The following is a 17,207-nucleotide window of genomic DNA, read 5'->3' on the forward strand; positions in this document are numbered from 1 at the left end:
CTGATGAATTTTCTATATATAAATAAAATAGTTTGTTGAAATCAGTAACACCACACGCTCATCCTTTTGTTTTTGGTCGGTTTATAAAAAAGAAAAAAAAAAAAAAAAAGGAAATACACAACATCATAAACACTTATTGTTTATCTGGTGTGACGTGATGGACAAGTGAAGTTTTTGCAACACATTTTTTCAAGTACTTAAAAAGAAGATGCAAGAGAGGGAAATCAACAGCACTTCGATCCTGTGTTGAATATCGTATGGCACAAGTCTTTTTCTTTTTTTTTTTAAATCAAGGAAAGGAAATAACAGGAAAATTCTGTTAAGTATATTATAAACAGTATGCTACAAAAAGCTTGTACTAACAAAGACCACGTAAACCTGAGAGATGTCGTAGGTAAAGCAAGGCAGAGTCTATTACAGGGAGTATTTGAACTAAAAGCGCTGTGTAGTAAGTATTAAAAAGCAGAATGGAATCCACCGTGAAATATTCACCACGTCCACCATCCCTCTTTATCTTCACATTTCTAACTTATGTATATGATTTCCTTAAAATATTAAGTTTCTACAAAATGTACATTCTGTCGCTGATATTCATGGTTAAACCCATAAAACTGTACACATCTGTTTTCATTGCTAACAGTGATTGGAACGGTCAGAAAGTGACAACGCGGAGGTTGCAGGCGGACCGACGAGCTTACATCATGATTATGATAAAAAAAAAAATATTACATCGAAAACTAAACACAGAAAAGCCCTTTAGAAACGTCGGACTTGCACACATCTGTCCTTTGAAATTGATAACGCCCGAGTCGACTCGGAGCTCGGGATACAAACGGTTTGATAAGAAGTGTGTGGGGACCAGTGGGAGGCAACGTAACAACCAGAAAAAAAAAAAAAAGGGCCCGTAAGACACAATAACACATCATGCCGCACAGCCGATGATCCTGCAGCACTCGTGGGGAAAAAAAAAAAAAGTGAGAGTTCGATTAAAAAAAAAAACACATCGTGATCCCTGCCAGGACGTCCGTCCAGCACTGTGTGAACGAAATGGAATGCACTGACTTGTTAGCATTCCTCGGGCAGGGCGGATGTACCCATACTTGAGGCATACGTGAAGAGTGAAAACAGCTACACGACAGACGAGAGAGCGTCCAGATTCTCTTGAAGAACGTGGGGAAGAACATCTGATTTTTTTTTTGTAGTTTTCTGTTTCAGTATATCGACCCTTCCTTGTTAACTGGAAATTCAACAATAATAAAAACATTATATAAGAAGAAACATTCTCCATCTTTGGGGATCCAAAACCAGGATCAAAAGATTTCATCTCCGTAAAAAACAAAACAAAAACAAAAACGGCGTCCGTGTGTGCACATGTGCTATGCAATGTAAACACGACAGGGATTTTTTTTTCCTTTGGGATTTCCTCGAGTCAAATGGCGTCTGTTAGACTTGAACAGCTTGTTGTTCACTGATGAGGAGGGATGAGGTAATGTGTCAGCAATGCACGGCACACTTTTCTCCACTCTGGAAGTCAGGATGAAGTTGTAACATCTAGTCAGTCCCTCGAGGTGGAGGTCTAGAGTAACATGTAGCCCCCTCCCTGCACCCACCCTTCCACCCACCCAGCCCTCATGAGTCCACACGATGGCTCTCTCTCTCGGGGGGCTTATTGCTCATGGGTCTGCCCTGGCTCCTGTTACAGTTTGCCTTGTTTCAGCCTCTCTATGTGATGGCAGAGCTTCAGTGCAGGCCCCAGTTTCAGACCCATGTACTTCATGATCATGTCGCTCCGTAGCAGCATCAGAGCTTTTCCATCAATCTCCTGTGGAAACAAAGAACGGGGCTCATTATGTTCAAACGCCATGCAGAGAACTAAATTATCTGCAGTAGCCAAAGCTAATAATAGACAAGAGAGCAACTCGTGGTCCTTTTTAGCTTAACAAGGCAACTGGGAACTTCAAAGGGGACCTGAGTCTAAAAATGTAAGCTCTCGTTGTACTCACGTGTTTTCTGAAGAGTTCAGCGTGTGGAGCTAACGCTGTGGGGTCAGCGTCCCTCACAAACTGCATCACCTCCTCGATGGACCAGGAGGAGGGGTTTTTACTGGGCAGCTGCAGACTGTCTTGCTCAGACACCAGAGCCTCAGGACCTGTGGTGGAGCTGGCTGCTGCCAAGGCAGAACACAAACACAGACGTTGAGCATGTGAGGCGGTAATGAAGTATTTATATACGTCTACTTCCGCAGATTGTTCCTGTACCTTCGACTCGTCTGAGAGCCTGTGTGGAGCTGTGCTCTGCGGGGTTCGAGGAGAGGCGGCGCATGGGTGTGCTGTTAGCGCGGTGGTAGAGGCTGCTGGCCTGAGGGTGGTACTCCGAGGAACTGCGAGCGGTTTGGGGTCGAGGGTTCATGGAGTTGGAGGCGGAGTCCATGTAGCGCTGCTCCTTTATTAGGCCGTTCTCCTCGTGGGGCAGGGTCTCTGCTGGAGAAAGAAAAAACACAACGGACATTAAAAGCTTCTATCGAGCCTTTGAGACGATGTCCAACACACACAAAGCGATCATAAACATGTTTGATTTACAGACAGCATTCGACTGAATCGACCTGGAGGGAGCAGTCCTGACATACAAACATGTTGCTACTGTGTCTGATGTGTCCGTCACTTTGTTAGGCAGGTAACAGTCACTGTAACCGGAGACCAGCTGTGCTGCAGTCCTTCACAACTCGGGATGACACGTGGAACGAATAAACACAACCTGCATATCACTACACAGCAGTTAGCGGCAACATGCATTACTCATTAAAGTATCATCGTTCACCACTTCAGTGCCAATGCTTGCACTGAGCAATCATCTAGTGTACACACTGCAGAGTACCGAGAGAAAACTTTCTGGCATTTCACACAAAGCAAACTTTTGGCCGGCCGAGAAATTGGACATTAAAAACATGCTTCTAAAATAAATAAACAGCCGCTCTGATGAGTGCAGGTACGAAGCGTGACGGGAAAAAGCTCATCGACTAAAGGAATGTCCAGAGAAGTCTGCTGCATCCATTGAGCACGGAGTATGGCTGCTGATGTCAGATCTGCTGCTGGTGCCGCGTGCAAGGCAAATAATTAACGTCTAAAAACACACTAACACACTAACAAGCCCCAGCGGGCACGTCTCTGTCATGGCGTGGCAGCAGCACTGCTCTGGTCTGTTCTCCACGTGACTTCAAATCCCACCAGAGTGTTTCCTTCCAGACTTTGTTAACCTGCACAGATTTGGTCCTTTTTCTAGTTTAAGTGCTTCTAAATATGTAAATATGCTACGTAGTTAAATTGTTTCCCTTTGACTGTTTGGTAGTTTTTAAACGGGGCGTTTTATTTTGAAAATGGACCGGATTCTCTGTGCCGTTTCTGTGTTTTTTCCAGAAGTTCAACTTCACTGCCGCGGGTCACTGCGCTGATTTGGCGGACACCCCAGCAGCTCATGCTGCCACAGCCAAAATGGCTTCAAATGAATGGAAAAACCTGTTTTTGCCTCGGTGCTGGATCCTGCCTGAACGTACCCTAAAGGGTTAAGAAGCCAGTCTCCAGCACAGAGATTAGTCTTATTTAGTGTGCAGTTATTAATGAGTTAAAAATTAATCAAGGTGGCGTACCTTCTGACGGGTGAGCTTCGGTACGTAAATGTTTAGGTGAAAGAGGAGCTGCGTACGGCGGGGAAACTCCAGAGAGGCTCCGTTTACTGCCGCGAGCCAGAGATGGAGCGTCCAACGCTTCTTCTTTCACTGAAACACAGAAACAAGGAAGTGAGTGCCAGCACATAGTCAACAGAATAACACAAAGATAAACAGATATGGTTAATTACCAGCCGCCCTTCATTTAAAGTCATTTAGCTTCAACATAAGACGAATTAAACACCACTTAAAGAGAAGCAAGGCACCTGTCACAGCTGATATCTGGGCGTTGTTAGTAATTGTTTTTTACCTGACTTGGTCCTGTCATAAGCCGTGTAGTGGCTGAACGGCTGGCTGCTGAACAGGTTGTCACATTGCAGGTGACGACACATCGTCTCCAAGAACCGCAGCACAAAAGAAGCACTGGAGGCTGCTGGGAGTTTGACCACACGAACTCCACCATCTGTTCTCACTGTGATGAAGGAGAGCATGTTTTATTGGTCTCATCAGCCCCCTGATGAGTGCATGATGATTTTTTTTGTCTTTGTGTGTCTTACCTCTGACGATCTCGCCTCCTCCTGAGTGAGTCTGCAGAGCACTGAGCAGGACTTTAGGCTGGTATGCGCAGTCTATGCATGACTGCACCACCTGCTGGAGCACAGCGTTCACCGGGCCTGGTCCAAAGTGGTCCGGCAGATGCTGCATCAGCTTCCTGTCCAGGTGAGGACCGCAGTTTCCGTGCTTGTTCACGTACACACACACTGAAACAACACACAAGAAACACAGAGAACAAATGAGATCTACTAATGACAGCTGGTGCAGAACGTGCGATAGCTGGTGAGAATTTGTCCTCACCTGTTGAGACCACGGAGCTGAGGCTGGCGGGGCTTTCCTGTGGTACCTGGATGCTGGGCAGCTGTGCTTGGCCTTGGAGGATCTTGGACTTTCTCTGAAAAACACACAATCTTTTAACATAAAGAACGTGGCACATCATCTGATGTTTAATATCTCTGCAGGGTCCCACCTTGCTTCCGGGTTTGGGCCCTCTCTTCTTGTGGGGTCGTGGCACCAGCTGCGTGTTTTCAGGTACAGTCCCGTTCTGGGCTGCCGCTGCCTCCGCCACGGCTTTGAGCAGAGCGATGGTCTCGCTCTTGGGCCGACGGCCTCTTACCCCCTTCCTGACGGGCAGAGGTGGCAGGGGGTTGGGGAGTCTGTAGGGGGACTGCATGGAGCGCCTGTTGGGCTTGGAGGGCGACGCCGGAAGAATCTGCAGGTTCTTTGGCAGAGTAACTGAAAGGAAAAAACACAGACGCGGGTATAAAAAGAGAAAGTTAGTCTTGGCACAGCTTGATTGTGGATTGACTACGTAGGCGTGTGCAAAGAGAGAGAGAATCACTGCAGAGTCTCTGCAGGCTAATTAGACGAATACATTGTGCCATTATCTCTTGACTCTGACCACAGTTTGCTGCGCTGGTGTTGGAGGATTAAAGTAAAGAGATGGTCTGATGCCAATCTGGATTTGGACAGGGGCATCTCATTACGGGAAACAGCGGGGGAAGTGCTCCAATAAATGTCATACACTTCCAATGACACGTTTTCTGACGTAATATCTGGCATGGCTGTGCATTTAGCTAATTGTTAAGACCTTCAGCAGTAGTTTAAAGCCAAATTACAACATCAGCAAGCCAGCAGAGAGAAACAAAATAATGTATAACACTAATAGTAATAATAATTAATATTATCTATACAATGGCAACAACACTGTCTGCTCTGAAGGGCTGCAGTGCTGCGAGCTAATAAAACATGTTCTGGACGTCTTTTTACAAACAGCAAAAATCTGAAACTCACCAAAAGCACTGACAGGAAAAACACAAACCCACGCAAAGTAACAGCCCATTTACTCAGCTAGTAAATATTTTCTGTTTCTGTATTGACTCTAAAATTCCCTGACAATTCCCCACTCGTAGAGAGTCGAATAAATCTTCCTCCAGAAGTCAACAACCGCTCAAAACAAAGCATGCAGTGACGGAGAAAGCTGAGCGATCGTTGTTAGATGGGGGAGGAAAACAGAGATAGTTACTACTTCTTCTTTTTTTTCTTTTTTCAGGTACATTTAAACGTCTAAAAGGGAACTCAAGTAAGGAGTTTCTTATCCTCTCCGTCCAGACAAACGTCTGACTGGACTGAGCAGCTTTTATGTAAATATATTTTCACCATGTAAACAGGTATGATGTGAAGCACATAAATCCTCCTCCTCCCCATCTCCAACCAATAAGAATCACACAAACAGTGTTCAGCACTCAGGACACTCCTTTTATTGAACGTAGCCCCAGTTTATCAAAAGGAACACGTTGTAAACACCGTATAAAACTTGTCACTAAGCAACCAAACTTTCCCCAAAGTGCAGCCACTGTGGGGAGCGTCGTAGAAAAGAAATCCTTATCTACCCAGAACGACCAGAGTGTGTGTGCGAAAAGAAGAGGAACGTTTTACTTAAACAACTACTGTACCACAACCAACCTCACCAGGCCAGCTGCAGAATCCTCAGAATCCACAGCTATCACATCATTCAAGCATCTTAACTGGATCTGTGTTTGTTCGCGTCAAACGCAGAAACTTTTCCGTTCAGACTCAACATCTGGGAGATGTGTTAATGTGTGTTATTAGCTCTCACGTTGATCAAAAGGCAGAATTCATGCGATCTTCTACTGAATGTTTGAGCACCTGTTAGAGATTAGGCCGTGTATATTTTACTCTGCCAGACTAAGCAACGAGACCAGATGATTCAAGATAATTGTGTTTATGTTTTTCTAGGTGTTGGGTGCAGTGTCCCGACTGTGGGGGGGGGGTGCACCGCAAATAAATAAGCGTGAATGAGACGTTGATTACAAACAACAGCATCTGCCTCAGACAGCAGTGTATGTGCAGAGGTGTGCTGCCACCTAGAGGCGAACACTCACCACTGTTGCCCGGCGGCTGGAGGCTGTGTTTTGTGAGGGAGCACCAGCCCACGGGGAAGATGTCCCGGGAGTCGTACTTGCACCAGTAATCGAAGGCGCCCCGCCACCCGTCGAACATGATGAAAACCTCGTCGCCCTTCACTTCTCCTATGGTGGCGGGGCAGATGAGGTACGGGTTCTTCTTGTCCACGGCCTCCAGCTTCATGCCCGGCTTAAAGTTGTTCTGCGTGGGCCTCAGTGGTTCCTGGAAACAAGTGCAATATCCTGATTGCAGCAACTTTTGAATAAACATGCATTGGCAATAAGACGGCAGCATAGTGCCTGTAAAACGAAAGCTTTGTGAAGTATTACAAACCTTTTTAAAGGCCGTTGCTGGTGCCATCTCTGCTCCGTTTAAAGTTCTCAACAGAAACATGGGCCACGAGGAGGCGTTCATCCGAAATCCTGAGAAGAAACCGTGATAACATTTTAAAACGACAGTGAAGAAAGCAGAGCAGAAAATCCTGTTATTACCACATGTCTGATTTCATGGGTAATTTATATTGTTGCTAACCTTTTCTTTATCAGATAAATATGGTGATCACTGGACTGAAGCCACCTTTTCTTGTTTTTAATCAATTCCTCACTAAACCATTATTCTGCAGATTTCAGATTAAGTCACAGAGAATGAATCTCAGCTGGACTGAGCCTCTGTACATGTGGTGCATACTCCTCATACCTACTGAGCTAACAGCCGCCACCAGTTTCACATTTTTAAAAGTTAGTGTACTAATCTATCCACATTTCTTATCTTGCTGTTGTAATTATTCCAGATTTATTGCAGCAATATAAACAAAACGTTGCTGCAGACTCTCTTACCTTCACATTCTTTGCAGATGCAAAAAAAAAAGATAATCAAATTAACGGAAGCCTGTAGGGAAATATTCTTTTATTTTCACATAAGGTCCCTTCAGACTATTCAGACGATTTATTTGAGTGGGAGTGGTGCAATTTGGATGTCCGTTAAATAAAACCAAACAACCTGTGGTGGAGAAGTTTCCAACTTTTGGATAAACACAGCCTGATGTCACACTGCAATGCAAAACAAGATGGTCAAACCTCCACAGTCAGCCTGAAACCGAGACTATCCAGGTGGATTCATGGACTAAACTCTGATAATCTATCTGTTGTGCTCTGGCTTTGTTTGTTTCATGTACCCAGCTTCTAATTCTGAGTCTGACTAGCTGCAAAAGAAGTTTAATTTGGTTTGAGTCCGATGGTTTGAGAGCGAAAGCGAGCAGTGGTTCAGAGACATAGACAGTGAATGAGAGTGAGGAAGTGCCGGCATCGGTAAAGTCAGTTAATCAGCGAAATAAAAAGTTATTCCCTGATTGTTTCACAGCGGTTACGTTCAGCACAAATAGACAGACACTGAACAACCCTGCAGCGATTCACCACAGCGCCTGATTCTGTCTGAATTAACCCTAAGAGTGTAACAAACAGAGCAGTCTCACACTTATTATTTTCAGGTTACAGGTTCCTCTTTCATTGTTACCATGGCAAAGACAGAATGAATCTCAGTTTAAGAGACAAATCTGCCATTTGTTCTGCTTTATGGAGAATCACAGCTAATGAATGGAGATTTTCTCCTTACTGTCTGTGTGACCTTCTTACCCAGTGGTGGCTGCAGCATGTCTCCGTTCTTCTCACAGGTGCCGATAGGCTGGATATCAGAGGAGTCCACCAGTCTCCAGAAGTCATTGCTGTTGTCGCTTCCATCCAGACGGAGACGCAGACGGACTCCGGTTAAACCCATCACCGTGGCGATACAAACGGAGGTGGAGTTGCGTGGGTCGTGCGCTTCAAGCTTCATCCCCACCTTGAAGTCGTTGGAGGGCGGGACTCTCGCCTGCAGATAATAATAGGAAAATAGCATTAGTGATGATCAAACAAATCATCGTTGTTGTGAGACATGATTTGGTAAAATGTTTCGCTAATTGTGCAGGAAAGACAAATGTGTGGTCGTATGGGTTCGTGAGAGTCATGTTGGATTCAAAGTCATGAATAACATCCGAGTGAAGGGACGAATCCAGTTTGTGCCACTGGCAGCAATTCACACACAGTTTAGTAACCAGTGAGTTGCCCCAGTAACGTAAAAAAAAAAACACTTCAATGCAGCCTGTCCCAAGAAAACAATGAAAGATGAACAGAGGCACTGATAAGTGGAGACAAGTTCTACCAATTCTTACCGAACTACTTAAACTTTATATTTAAAAGGTCTTCGTGCAGCTGGTCTCTGCTAAATATGAAGCAGCTCAAAAATCCAAGAGGACATACCTGACGAAAACAGCTCGGTGGAGCTGGTGTGGATGACGTCTCTTTTAGGTATTCTTCCCAGCTGAAAGCATCTAAACAAAGAAATCATGAAAAATGTAAAATCTTTGTTAATGTTCTGACTGTAAACTTAAATACAACATATTACATAGTTTGCTTATTAGGAATAACATGAGACCCAGCTAATACTTAAGCTGAACGTCACAACATCACCTGCTACAATGTGTGTGCAATACTTTACATGACATATTTTCTTGACATTTCTTGTTGTACATAATCTATTATTGTGACATTTCACTGTACTGTTGACTATGTACTATATTTAGGTCAGGTGCAGCAGAAGCTAGTGATGGTTGGCATTGCGGTTTTCTGGTTCAACCACGTTGATGCAACAGAAGTAGTCCCTTGCTTGGAGGGAAATACCTGTTCTGTGTCACGTTCACTCTCCATGTTTGTGTCCACAAACCTGAATCTATGACATGCGACGCAAGACACCAACCAAATAACAGAAAATTGCCGTAAAGAGTGTGATTTGTGACACAACGAAAATCCAGCAATAGAGCGTCATTTGAAATGTTTTCTATTGGCTCATGATATATAACCATCATAGTGCACAGAACTATCCTCTGCTAGGAAAATGATTGGATCATAGCTCAGAATAGGGACACTGGCATGTAATAGTTATAGTTAATAAGATAAGACAGACTTTAATGATCCCACAGCGCATAAATGAAATTGTTATAGCAGCTCGTTTACGCAAGAAATTACTCATAAATAAGAAATATATAGAAGAAAGTCATGAAGTCATGCTGGTGTTAAAGAGTCTGACAGCTGTTGGAGTAGCAGTCTGTTGCTGAAGGAGCCTCCACAGTCATCGTCATCATATAAGAGCAAAATTATGTTTATTTTCTTATTATGTAAACACCACACACAGCTCTCCCCGTGTTTAATCAAAGTAATAAAGACTCACAAATGTCACAAGATATCAAATAAAATGTTTACCTTTAGTTGTTGCAGGGGTTGTGCCTGTTAGAGGAACAGTCCTTCCCAGTTTCTCCTTTTTGCTATCTTTCTGATCTAAAAACGATCAAACAAAAATATAAAACAACAACAAAAAAACAGATTCATCCATGCAACGCTCTTTTTTCAAACATTACATCCTGTCACTTCAGGCAGGTCTCTTCCCTTTTTCAAAACAACTTTGGAAGATTCATAAATAACAGTCTAAAAACATAATAATGGATTTCTGAGGGAGTTATAAATATATCAAAATCCTGGAATCATGCAACCAATTTGTGAAATACTGAACTGAAGCCTGCTGAGAGTCAGCACAGCAGATGATGCCAAGAATATCTAATTAACTCTGGAATGCCTTCAGTAAGCTCGAGAGGAATCATAACGACAAACAAAGCTGCATGTTGCCACACACTCACTGTGCATCATCCGAGCTTTCCTAAACACTGCGTGTGTGAATGTACACACCTTTATCACTAATACATACATTTTAGGGAGATCATGTTCTCTGCGTGACTTTTCCCAACTTCAACCTGAGCGGAGGTCTTTAATCAGACAGAATAAGTGAAAACACCTGTGTGGGTACGCAGAGCCTTGAAGTTAATTTGCAATTATCTGCGAGTAATGACATACTAACGACTCGAAGTTCAAAATTCTCCACTGCTCATGTCTTTAAAGAAACTTTTACAAAGGAACAGCTGTGAAACAAATCAACTTTTTTCTTCAGGGGAATTCCTCCAAAAGAAAAATCCCTCAGAGTCACGATCACAGTTTTTTATCATGCGTAGGAAAATAACATCCTCTCGCCTTTTATCGGAGTTTTTCCCATGGTGGCTGATGACCAATGCTGACACTTCAGCGATGACGACCAATGCTGACCGAGTACGCTTCTGTCTGCTGTTTGTTCTGAAAGTGACAAAAGGTGAAGACGATTAATATGAAAAGCAGAAAAAAAACAAACAGGCTAGTTTAAAAGGAGCTTCATTAGTTTCATTCATCATAATTACAACGTCATTAATCAGCATCACGCTATGAAATACAAGAGCTTTAATGTTCAGCGGTGTTTGTGTATGAGTGAGGTGAAATCTTTAGTTAATGAACCGTTATTATAACCTTCTGTAATCAACATGCTGAGCAAAGGGCTGCAACTAATGATTATTACTATAATTTCAATTAATCTCTCACTTATCAAATAAATTGGACATCAGAGGACTGCATTACAAAAATCATGGCATGACGTGGCACATGATTGTATTTAAGAAGCTGTAAGGAGCAAACGTTTGACACCGGCACTCGATAAACAAATGAAATGATCAATTACTCTTCTGTTGATCTAATCATCTGCTCTGCGCTTTAGTACTAACGAGATGTGGACAACAAATGCTTTTCCAAATAACAACAGAGGAGCTTTTCTAACTGGGTTATTACTCTTTATTTTTATTTTCTGGTTGATGTTATACAAAATAATACTGGTGCTCAGTCTGTGAGATTGAATCAATACCTGTTAAACTCTGACACGTCACAAAGGATCTTTCTGACCGAGACACTGGTGACTTAGTGAGGTGAACAATCATTGAATCAATGAACAAACAAACAGGACAATTAGCCATCGTGGACGACTGTTATAACGAAGTTAATGTTACTGTTCTTTGGGACGAATTAACATGAATTAAGAATCTGGAAACAGATAAAGTTTGACGCTGATGCTTGATAAACAGCTGATCTAATCATAAAGCAGTACTCCTTCATTTAACTACAGACGTGGACAACAGATGATTTTTCAAAGAACAATATAGAAGATGACAGCCTATAATATCAAACATTATAGAGGTAGGTGTTTTTGGTTAAATAATACTGATGTTATGTCTCAGTGGACGTGATATTGAACTACTGTTTACAGTATAAACACAGGATAACTCATTAAGATTAACAGTTTAATGAACCACTTTGGATCAGTGTTGATAAACAGTTGATTTAATCATCTATAGCGTTTACTGTTCAGCTTAGTCTGATGTCTTTTAGTACTGTTGTTATTCTTTGTCTGATGTTATTCGCTGCCTCGATGTTTTGATGTAAAGTGTCTTTGAGTATTCAGAAAACCACTTGTAATATATATAATAAAACGTATTATTATCATTATTATTACTACTACTATCTGCTTTTGCACTATTGCATTTAATTACAGACATGGACAACAATGTTTTTTTTTACTGATGCGGTCAGTTGTGTCCGACCCAAGTCACTCCCTTGAACTCCTATTTTGAGTTATTACCGTCAGGCTGCAGATATGATGACACAAAGCGCACAGGAAAAAGATATAAAAACTGCTTTTGTCTTCTTAACAGCACAATGTAAAACTGCTTGTCTGTTGCTCATGTATGTTTATTTATGTTTGGAGATAACGAAAGACACCTTGAACCTGTCAGTGGACTTGATATTGATTATATGGGATCTCAAAGAGGAGCCACGTGAAAACTAAAGGTGAGTTAGTCGATGCTGATGTTAGTCAAAGGGAAAACATACTTCTCCCCCCCTATAACATATGAGGACCTCTTTCTTGTACAGCAGTGTGGTATTCCAGTAATGGACACTCCCACAGAGACAGGAAGCCTCCTGTGTAACATGGTGGGTTTTTCTCATGAGGTTCAAAACTGTAAACGACCACAGGGCCTGACTGCCTGTGTAATGGACTGGGACACTTTAACTTACTGTACAAACACCCCTTTTTTTAAATATATATATACTATATTCAACTCTGATGTGTCGCTTCATGAAGCGCAAACACTGCTGAATTACTGGAGTTGAGTTAAATAAGAAACAAATGGAAAAAAACAGCCGAGCAACATTTTGAAAAAAATAAAAGATAGAAACTAACAACCGTTATAACTGTAACTAACTCATTAACGGTTAACGGTTAAATTAGCCACGATATAAAAACGGAGCTAACCGTTACCGTTGGAAACAAATTACGTCTCATCCTGTTGTTTTTATTACATTTAATATCAAACTTATAACTTAATAACAATGTCGCCTTACACTTTTTAATGTTTTTTCTTACAGTTAGCAGGCTGGTTATGGCACCTTCTTAATGTGTAACTTAGCTCGTAACAGCTAACTAGCTGCTAAAAGCCGTTACAGACCTAACGTCTGTTTGTTTTCGATGTTACGCCACAAAACAAAGATGTTATATATCAGCTTTAAGACGCCGTGTTTGGTGTGTATGACGCTTATAAGCGTCCAGGTAATAGTCTGGACCCAATGTTGACAACTGGGACTGCTTGATTTGCTAGCCACCACCTCCTCCACCTCCTCCTCCTCCACCACCGCCGCTGCTGCTGCTGCTGCTGCTGGGCTAATAACTAGGCTGGCTAACCTTAGCGTTAACCCTCTCAGAGCAGTTTCTTCCATATTACCGAGAGGAATTACACCCGAGCAGGGCTGCGTGGCTTCTGTTAACCTCCTCCGGAAAGTCTACGTTATTCAGTGTGAAGAAAAAACTTACAAGTGCCGTCTTTTTTCCGAGTGAAGATCCACACACTTTTTTCTCTAATCGTCAGCTGCCATTTTTTTCTCACTGAATGTAGTGTATGCTTACACGCATGTAATTTATGCCGAAGATTGTATCCGAGGCAGAGAGAGACAGAGCGCACACACGCTCGACGAGTTTAAGGGGGGGCTTTGGAACTCACGCTCACAGCCAATCAGGTGAAGGTTTGCTCATTTTCTAGCCAATCGGCGTTTAGAACTACACGAGTTGTAGTTTTTTTTCATATTCTAGAAAGTGACACCGAGTCAACCATCCTCACTTTTATGCCCTCTTTTTTTCTCGTGTATCCCCCTGCTGTGGTTCAAAACTGATAAAAAATAGAAAATAAAATACTCAGAAAAAAGGACAAAAATAAAACTGAAGTATAATCACAGGCTGAATTATATCACTTTATACATCAGGGTACAATACTAAAGTGTAAAAATATATGTTTTTAAGTAAATAAGTAAAGAAATAGTTTTCAATAGAACACGTTTTTAGTAAACTAGAAAACTAAATGGTGTAATTAAAAATAAAAAGAATAAAATGGAATATCTACAAAACTTATTTTCTTTAGTTTATTTAGTTTTTATTGTTTTGTTTTTTTAATATTTAAAAACGATCAATCTAATCTAATTTAAATAAATAAAATAAACCAAATTTCTATGAAAGCTGACGACACTTCTGTGTAACCCGCCAGATCACCGGGCACTCCGCTCATGACTCACTGGATCCGTCTCACGTCAGTTTCAAGCTTATGTGTTTTCCCCCACCCACAGTGTTCCTATAAAGACTCGATTTTTCTAACAATATCAAGCACAAATCGTCAATATTCAAACACCTGCAGCACGTAAAAACTCCAGATGTGACCTTAATCAATACCATATAAAATGTATTAATGTATTAATAAAACTATGAAGAACAGGGCTCTAATATCTTTTCTTTACTTTTAAAATGATGGTAAGTGGAAAATATGTTTTGTGGATCTCCTTTATGGTTTCACTAAGACAAAAACATGTTTGCATGACAGTGGTGGAATGTAATAAAGTACATTTAATTTTTATTCACTGAGCTACTCAAGAACCAGTTTAAGGTAATTATACTTCAAATGTATTTATTACATTAATAATTAAAAATTCTAGAGCAAAATACAGTTCAGAATATTGGAGGTGTGAGCTTTTACTTTCTAATTTTCTTTCCATGATGATGTGAATATGATCACTATTCAAAAACAATTATCAATTTGCTTCCATCTCTACATTTAATACAGTAGGTACTTGATGTAATTTCAATTAAATTCACTAGACATACATATATACAGCACCAAAACATAACAGAAGTTATCTCATGACACTTTTCATATAGAGTAGATCTAGACTATACTCTTTATATGGTAATATTATTTACAGAGACCCAATAATTTCCATCATGAGCATGAACTTAACTATAACCACTCATTTATATGCTAAAATGACCTTTCATAATTGTTGATAATCATTTATCTGAACTGTGAGATCACTTGGAAAATAATAAATCAAATTCATAAACTAAAGAAAATCTTCACACAACTGTCTGTAGCTTTATCATGTGTGGAATCATCTGTGTGCTGGACAAAGTTCACCATCAGTGGGAAGTAAAAACTCTGGGGGGTTTTCTGTTTTATTGGCTGTTTACTTAAACTACCTAACAGCATGTAAAATAATTAGTTATGTAGTTACATGTCAACCAGCTATAAGAATAATTCTACTTCCACATGAATGCCTCAAAAGGCTAATAATTAAACAATGATTCAATAATGATATATGATTCTATACTATTACATGGCATTTAATGCTTTTAGTATTTTTACTTTTGATACCTTGAGTACAATGTAACTTACACTTTACATAACATTTTGGATGCAGTACCTTTACTCATAATTAAGTATTTTTACTTTGTTGTTTTGGTATTTTTCCTTAAATAAAGGATCTGAATGAATATTTTGAAGTTGTGATTGTTATGTGCTCTCCATCATCCTTTGTTAATTCCCCAGTTAGTTAATGGGTATCCGCAGTCAGCTGATGTAAAAATTCATAACATGGAAAATCTAGAATATGTTAACTAGTTGAATGCCCCATTAGGTCTTTTGTATGTAGAATATGCCATCATGGAAGCTGCTGAAAAATGTGGATTTGTATTTTTAATAACAAAACATACAGAATTATTCATTAATAAATAGACAAACTTTCTGATATTACTACTGAAGTCTAAAACCTCTCAAATAAAATGTGAAAATCAAACCAGGCATTACCACCACCATCATAAAGCAGTTTGTTCCCCTACAACAAAGGATTACTGACCTGGCAGAAAAAAAATATCAAAGACTTTACTTTAGTGATTCAGATTTTAAAACCAGGCTGCTTTGACCTTTCGAACCACTCCTCCTCTTTACAAAGACTTCCTCTTTATGTATGTCCTACCTGTTTCACATGTTTCTTATGTAGAAATATATTTTTTACTTACCTTCGCTGACAGCTGCAACAATTGATCTGGTACAAGTTCATATTTTAAAAAAATAAATAAATACTTGGCCTAGACATGAAGACACTTTGATTTATACAGTTTCATGTTCATCCTGTGGGTGGCAGCATGGTTTCATGTGAAAGTAAGCATGGAAAGAGCTGTATGGATCCTGCAAAGTCTTTGAATGTCATTAGTTCACATTTGGTCTGAATGAAGATAGACATGGCAGTTATCTCCATACAGTAGATCTAGACTGTACTCTTTATAATATAATGTGTTTTTTTTTTACTTTCAGAAATGTTCATAATTATTTATCTGAGCCATGTTGTCATTTGGGAAATAAGTTAAAATTCTCTTAAACTTAAGAAATTGAGTTTGAACATAACTGCCTGTAGCTTTATCATCATTTCTTATTTTATTGCACAACCTTACTTTACGAAAAAGTGATGAAATCACATCAGAAACCCACAGCGACCTGTGAAAAAAACAAAAAACAAAACAGTGATGTGTTACATGTTAGCCTTGTGCAATGCCAGCTTTATCACCACACTTCCTGTAAAGAAGAGTAAGGAAATGTGATAATACCACAAACTCCCCATACATCAACCTGCAGACAGCGATGAAGTCATGCATGCATAGGCACATCAAGTGTATTTTGGACACAATATGCTGCCAGGGGCACTATAAACTTTAAATGTCTTGTTTTTATTGTGCAAAAATCTCCTTACTTCCTGTAGAGAAGGGTAGGAAAATGTGATTAAAAAAACTATATCTCACAGTTTGACCTGAAATCATCTGTATATTGGACAATGTTTGCTGTCAGGTGCACTTTAAGCACTGAATTTCTGTTTTTTGTTGCACATTTTCTTGTTTTATTGCCACACTTCCTCCAAATAAGAGTGAGAAAAGCCATATCATAAACTCACACAGCAACATGTAGAAAAAGATAAAGTGCTTACTTACATGCAAACTTTAAATCTTTACAATCTCTTAATAAAATGTTGCTGCTTTTACATCTTTCTTATAATGTTATAAAGTTTCTACTGCTCCAAGTAGTTTGCTTTGGCCTATGTTATCATACTGGAGGCAAGGGTGTGATCTTGTGAATTATGTAATTGAGAAATTAGAACAATAATATCCCACCTCATACGAAACACCCTCAGACCGCAACACAAGCGCTCTACCCCCTTATTGCCCGTTCTGCTCTCTGATTGGTCCAAGCGAAGTGGGC

The 17,207-nt window shown here is 40.5% G+C and overlaps 1 protein-coding gene across 3 annotated transcripts; it reads right to left on the reverse strand.

The window, feature by feature from the left end:
- Positions 1-123: 123 nt before the first annotated feature.
- Positions 124-13,594, reverse strand: LOC104928288 (Scm polycomb group protein like 2). Of its 3 annotated transcripts, none has more exons than XM_019252921.2 (15): positions 13,451-13,594; positions 10,756-10,854; positions 9,937-10,011; positions 8,938-9,008; positions 8,275-8,509; positions 6,977-7,065; positions 6,622-6,865; positions 4,686-4,951; positions 4,517-4,610; positions 4,219-4,422; positions 3,972-4,133; positions 3,644-3,772; positions 2,259-2,477; positions 2,004-2,167; positions 124-1,822 (listed from the first exon to the last, which is right to left on the reverse strand). In XM_019252921.2, the coding sequence occupies exons 2-15, from the start codon at positions 10,775-10,777 to the stop codon at positions 1,697-1,699; spliced, it is 2,100 nt and encodes a 699-aa protein (XP_019108466.1). In that variant the 5' UTR covers positions 10,778-10,854; positions 13,451-13,594; the 3' UTR covers positions 124-1,696. The 3 variants fall into 3 exon arrangements, with proteins under 3 accessions (XP_019108466.1, XP_019108465.1, XP_010740849.1); XM_019252920.2 differs by having other exon boundaries at positions 2,004-2,164; positions 2,259-2,480; XM_010742547.3 differs by having other exon boundaries at positions 2,259-2,480.
- Positions 13,595-17,207: the final 3,613 nt, after the last annotated feature.

Source organism: Larimichthys crocea, chromosome XVII (assembly GCF_000972845.2).
Source record: "Larimichthys crocea isolate SSNF chromosome XVII, L_crocea_2.0, whole genome shotgun sequence".
In the NCBI taxonomy this organism is placed as follows: domain Eukaryota; kingdom Metazoa; phylum Chordata; class Actinopteri; family Sciaenidae; genus Larimichthys; species Larimichthys crocea.

What these genes read in the sequence shown, in the direction of transcription:
- LOC104928288 (XM_010742547.3), bottom strand. Translation starts at nt 10,777, where the DNA reads ATGGGAAAAACTCCGATAAAAG. An exon ending in GGGAAAAACTCCGATAAAAG is followed by an intron (nt 10,012 to 10,755) that starts GCGAGAGGATGT and finishes GATCGTTTTTAG; the next exon opens with ATCAGAAAGATAGCAAAAAG. An exon ending in CACCGAGCTGTTTTCGTCAG is followed by an intron (nt 8,510 to 8,937) that starts GTATGTCCTCTT and finishes TATTATCTGCAG; the next exon opens with GCGAGAGTCCCGCCCTCCAA.